The 6,146-nt window shown below is 37.5% G+C and overlaps 1 protein-coding gene across 5 annotated transcripts in view; it reads right to left on the bottom strand.

The window, feature by feature from the left end:
* Nucleotides 1-3,200: 3,200 nt before the first annotated feature.
* Nucleotides 3,201-6,146, bottom strand: part of ESCO1 (establishment of sister chromatid cohesion N-acetyltransferase 1) — a 76,014-nt gene continuing 73,068 nt past the window's right edge. For all 5 annotated transcript variants that reach the window (XM_058692534.1, XM_058692536.1, XM_058692537.1 and 2 more), the window contains one exon: nt 3,201-4,411. In XM_058692534.1, the coding sequence (XP_058548517.1) occupies nt 4,264-4,411 (148 nt within the window). In that variant the 3' untranslated portion in view covers nt 3,201-4,263. The remainder of the gene's footprint in view (nt 4,412-6,146) is intronic.

Below are 6,146 nucleotides of genomic sequence, written 5' to 3'. Positions count from 1 at the left end.
TGAGTGGAAAAGCTGTAGCCTATACAAAGAAGATGTACACACATATAAAGTATACACACATCATGCCCATTTGCAGAGTTCCATATTATGGATGACAGATCTTACAAATGATGACTATTAAAGAGGCATTAGAAATATTCATAGTATAACCCCAATCTTTTATAGATGGCAACTGTATTCATTTTGGTGTCCTTAGAAACAGAACTTTGGGTTGCTAGAACTGTGTAGTATGACATGAGGTGTTCATCTCCATTTCCAAACTACCTAAAGAATAACTTTGTTATTTCAGAAAAATGGCTTTCAGTTCTATTAAGAGTGCTAGCATAGTAGACTTTGCTACAGAACCATGAAAACTCTCTTCTAGGGGTGTCTGGGTGGCTCAGTTAAGTGGCCGACTCTTGATTTTGGCTCATGAACTCACAGTTCGTAAGATCGAGTCCTGGGTCAGGCTCTGCACTGACAGTGTGGAGCCTGCTTGGGATTCTCTCCCCTCCCCCCCTCCCCTGCTCCTGCTTGCACACACTCTCTCAAGCTTTAAAACAAAACAAAAACACTCTTCTAGGCCAAGGACCCCTGGCTGTTACCTCAGGAGAGACGATAATAAACATTTGAGTGTGGTGACAGATTTGGGAGCAAGCAGAAACGGCCAGAGATCCACTATATACTCCAAAGCAGCTGCTCCATTGGAAAGACTTAAAGCTGTGGATCTGATTGCTATTCTTTGGATTCAACTACCTAAAGCTGGAATAACTTTCAGTTTATTCCAGGGAACAAATATCCCTCAGGCCTCTCTTTAGCCATGGAAACTGGCCCTTAAGCTTTCTCCAGGTCTAGGAGAATTCTGCCCTAGCACTGAAACCCTGGTTTCACTGAAAGAAACCATCACTAAAGATATTTCAGTAAGGGCCTCTGAGGCCAAGGGTTAAAGCCATTCATTCACACAAATTCCTTCTGCTCTTAACTTTCAAGTGCTGAGCTAAGGAAAGCATCTACTTCAGTGACTATGACAAAAGATGAAATAAGTTCTAAGAAAAAAAGCAAGTTGTTTTCTGACCACTTCTTTGTTCTGTAAGTAGTCCAGCCACGCAATGTAAGCAAGAACAATTAAAATATCAATGCATGTCTATTATACTTACCGTCCTTAAGATAGTCATACTTTACCCAATGGTAAAATACTGATTTTTTAATAATTCTTGTAAAATAAAAACACTGCACGTCCTTGTAAACAAGGGCATAACCCATAAAACCTTGTGGTTCCTGTCTATACTTGTAGTTTCTAGAACATCTATACAGCAGGTATTTTTATAATGAACCAACAACTACTCAAGGGCAGCTGAAAAATTCATAGGCATCTTTAGATCATCACAATTACAGAATCAACTTATTTTGAAGTTTGACTGTGGCCATTAGTGGATACTCACAGTGTCCATTACTGCCTCCACCACTCTGAAAAGACCACTCTTCTTTTTCTAGTGTCACTCTTTAGCCTTCAATTGTGATATGACAGTGCTGACCATTCCTGATTCTTGAAACTCTTCCTTTGGTTTCTACCACTCTCTTCTGATCCTCTGACCTCTTCCCAGGTACTCTTCTTCAAGACTCTTAAATGATGGTATTCCTCACAACTCTCTCCTACCATGTCATTTTACAAACCTCAGGGTGGGGACATCTCCTCTAAACCTCTGAATAATTATTAAATTTCCTTAGTTCAGACTTCTCTCAAACTCTAGATCAACATATCCAATTATATACCAAACAGGTATCTCCCCTTGGGGATTCTGCAACCACGTCAAAATCTTTACCAAAATTGAGCTCATCCTTCCTAGTCCAATTCTCCCAGTAATTCTCCAGTATTCCCTTCTGACCCAATCCATCTATTCAGTTACTCAAAATTCCAAATTACCCTAAATTCTTTGCCATGATCCTTCTCTGGCCAGTTATCAACTCTTTCGATTCTTCCATTTTGTCTCCTCAAAGTTTATCTGTTTCCTCATCTTCATCAACACATCATAACTTTAGTTCAGTGTTTCAACATTTTTCACCCAGACTCCTATAAAGCAGTCTCTTAATCTCTAAATTCCAGATTCTTCACTTGAGTTGTCATGACAATTAAATAAAATAATGCAGCACTATATTAAAGGTGTGACACATAGCAAACACTCAAAAGTTAGATGTTACTAATGCTATTCTTACAAAAACACCTAGATTGTAAAAGTTATTTGAGGGGCTGTTTCTTCAATATAAACATGAAAACAGTCTTCCTAGTAATTGTAACATTTAAACCAACCAATAGATATATATTCTCTACTTCCAAGTCCCCTAGAAAACACCAACTCTGGCTCCCCAAAGCAGCATACCATGTTTCTATGCAAACTGGATCTGTATTATGAGATTAACAGTTAATAGAGCATCTATACTATACACGAAAATTGCATGCTCTTTTTAAAAAGTTACAGTCCCTGTCAGGCAAATGATGACACCAGGGGTGACTGTAAGAGTTTAAAGTTCAAAGGCAAGGGAGTGTCAAGTCAGACCATTATGATGAGTCAAAGGGAAATATTTACACCCCTACAAAGAAGAGTACAGAGCCTTATACCACTCTATAAATGTGAAAAGCATACATCTATAGGGGGATAAAATACACACCTGATAATTTAAAGCTCTAAATTTCAGCTGGTTTTTAATGAAGATATGATTATCATTTCAGCTCATAAAAATAATCTGTTAGACCATAGTGGTGCTTCATTCTTGGGCTATGGCTCTTTCTTCAAAAGATCAGAATATTTCCATGTTAGGATTTTGCTTTTTGAAGACCAAGTTCAGAATTGTTACTGACATACTGATCCTTTGGCAAAATGGTGAAACTTTTTTTTTTTTTTTTAATTTTTTTTTTTTTCAACGTTTTTTATTTATTTTTTTTGGGACAGAGAGAGACAGAGCATGAACGGGGGAGGGGCAGAGAGAGAGGGAGACACAGAATCGTAAACAGGCTCCAGGCTCCGAGCCATCGGCCCAGAGCCTGACGCGGGGCTCGAACTCACGGACCGCGAGATCGTGACCTGGCTGAAGTCGGACGCTTAACCGACTGCGCCACCCAGGCGCCCCATAATGGTGAAACTTTTAAGAAGCCACTATTTTAATTCTATTTTAAGGTATCAAATTTAACTCCCTGAAAAAGCACAAATGACAACACACTGTCATCACATTTATCACTTAGAAAAAGCTATCAAGTATTTTATTATTTTATTCTACATTATATACAAGGTCATAAAAGGCCACAGCAGTTTTTCAACATATAAACCCTTTAAAGTAGAGGGCACTATGAAGGATAGACAAGTATCAAAATGAAGTCCAGTAACGCAGGCATATACTCAGTGTAGTATTTCTGAGGAATAACAAAGCAGATACCAAGTCATCCATAGTTAGCTTACAACTATTCCACAGGTTTTTATAAAACCTCTTTGGGATCTGTTACTAGCCTAAGTGTACCCAATTAACATTTATTTTAAGAAATAAAACCAGAATGAAAGAATAATAAACTTTAGAGGGTATTTTCTAATTCTAGTCACTACAATAAAGCTCTCCAAGAAGGAAAGCCTCTATTCTATACCACCTTCCACCTCCTCCTGCATCAAGAATAGGAAAGAAAGAAATGGAAGAAAATGCTCAATATTCCAAATTATTCCTGCTTATTTGGAACTTTGCTTTTTTGCAGGGGTTCCTTCAAAATGTATTTCAGACCCTTTAACAATTAGCTTTGAATTCCTAAATAGGCAATATTGCACCCTCTTGAATAGTAACTCAAAAACATTGTTTTCCGCTCTGTAAAAATACAATCTTTAAAACTATAACTGGTATCAGCAGATCAATATAAAAAAATACAGTACCAAGCTACACTGGTATATTTCCATATTAAGAACTTCAAAATATACTTATCACTGAGACCATAGTCCTTGCATTAGTTTTCAGTCCACTATGAACAATTATCTGCTGCATGTAAACATGTCTAAATAACTATAGATAAAATACATCAATCATAAATTTCTGTAAAAGATAATAAAATATCTTCTTTAAAAAACAAAACAATAATAAGCTATTACTGCATTGTTTCCAATTTTATGAAAATGGAACAACCTTATGGTTGTTGCCAGTCCTGAGTTCATTGTAATAAAAATGGCCCTAGTTCCTGGTTAAAGTCAGCAACCAATCCATTCTCTTCAGTAGATGTCTTCTAGTACTGCAAGCAAGAGGCAAGAATTTGTTTTAAGTGTTATTTTGTCCATTAATAAAATTATATACCAGAAACTGACCAGTGCCACAGTACTGTGTTGCAAAGAGTTTTCCATCAGGAGTGGGATCTGAGAAAGCAATTTCTTCTTTACTCAAATATGAGCCATATATAAAGTTACTCCTATTAAAAAAAAAAAGGGGGGGTGTGAAAGGGTAAAAAAAAAAATTACTATTTTTATCATTAAAATTGGAAAAACCTGTCAAATACAATTTGACCAGAAAGACTTTTCAGGTAATGTTTATGTTCTAAAAATCATTGAAAATAACTGTTCACATAGATTATTAATAATGTGAGGTAAAAAAATTTTTAGGATGGGAATGCAAGCTAGTGCAGCCACTGTGGAAAACAGTATGGAGGTTCCTCTAAAAATAGAACTACCCCATGACCCAGCAATTGCACTACTAGGCATTTATCTATGGGATACAGGTGTGCTGTTTTGAAGGGACACATGCACCCCTATGTATACAGCAGCACTATCAACAATAGCCAAAGTATGGAAAGAGCCCAAATGTCCATCGATGGATGAATGGATAAAGAAGAGGTGGTATCTATATACAATGGAGTATTACTCAGCAGTCAAAAAGAATGAAATCTTGTCATTTGCAACTACATGGATGGAACTGGAGGGTATTATGCTAAGTGAAATTAGAGAAAGACAAAAATCACATGACTTCACTCATATGAGGACTTTAAGAGACAAAACAGATGAACATAAGGGAAGGGAAACAAAAATAATATAAAAACAGGGAGGGGGACAAAACAGAAGAGGTTCATAAATATGGAGAACTGACAGAGGGTTACAGCAAGGGGTGTGGGGGGGGGGGGAGGATGGGCTAAATGGGTAAGGGGCACTAAGGAATCTACTCCTGAAATCATTGTTGCCCTATATGCTAACTGATTTGGATGTAAATTTTAAAATTAAATTAAAAAAAATTTTTTTAGGAAAGCAACAACGGTTTTAAAACATTTACTCAACACCTTTTCATGATAAAAACACTCAACAAATCAGAGTAGAAGGAACTTTCTCAACCTGATAAAGAGAATCAGAGAACATTAAAGTTAATGTGAAGACTGGAAAGTGTCCCCCAGAGATCAGGAACAAGTTAAGGCTATCTGTGTTTGCACCTCTTCCATTCAATAGTGTACTTAACTGCAGGCTCTAGTCAGGGCAAGTAGACAAGGAAAAGAAACTAAAAAGCAGATCAGGAAGGAAGAAGTAAAAAACTCTCTTTTTGGACACTTTTGGATGATCTTATATATACAAAAATCCTAAGGAATTCACACACAAAAAATATTAGATCTAATTAAAAAGGGAGTTCTGCAAGGTTGCAGGATACAAGATCAAGATTAAAAAATTAATTGGGGGTGCGCCTGGGTGGCTCAGTCAGTTGAGCATCTGACTTCGGCTCAGGTCATGATCTCATGGCTCGTGAGTTCAAGCCCCACATCAGGCTCTGTGCTGACAGCTCGGAGCCTGGAGCCTGCTTCTGATTCTGTGTTTCCCTCTCTCTCTGCCCCTCCCCTGCTCGCTCTCTCTCTCTCTCTCAAAAATAAGTAAACATTAATAAAATTAAAAAAAATTAATTGGGGCGCCTGGGTGGCTCAGTCCGTTAAATATCTGACCTCAGCTCAGGTCATGATCTTGTAGTTTCTGAGTTTGAGCCCCTCTTCGGGCTCTGTGCTGACTGCTCAGAGACTGGAGCCTGCTTCAGATTCTATGTCTCCCTCTCTGCCCCTCCCCTGCTTGTGCTCTGTCTCAAAAAATGAATAAACATTAAAAAAAAATTTTTAATTAATTAGATTTCTATATACCTGAAATTAACTATCTCAGGAGTAAGTTTAACAAAAGAAGTGT

This window comes from Neofelis nebulosa, chromosome 11 (assembly GCF_028018385.1).
Source record: "Neofelis nebulosa isolate mNeoNeb1 chromosome 11, mNeoNeb1.pri, whole genome shotgun sequence".
Lineage (NCBI taxonomy): Eukaryota > Metazoa > Chordata > Mammalia > Carnivora > Felidae > Neofelis > Neofelis nebulosa.
The sequence above is the reverse complement of the archived record's forward strand: the minus strand, read 5'-3'. Positions and strand labels throughout refer to the sequence as shown.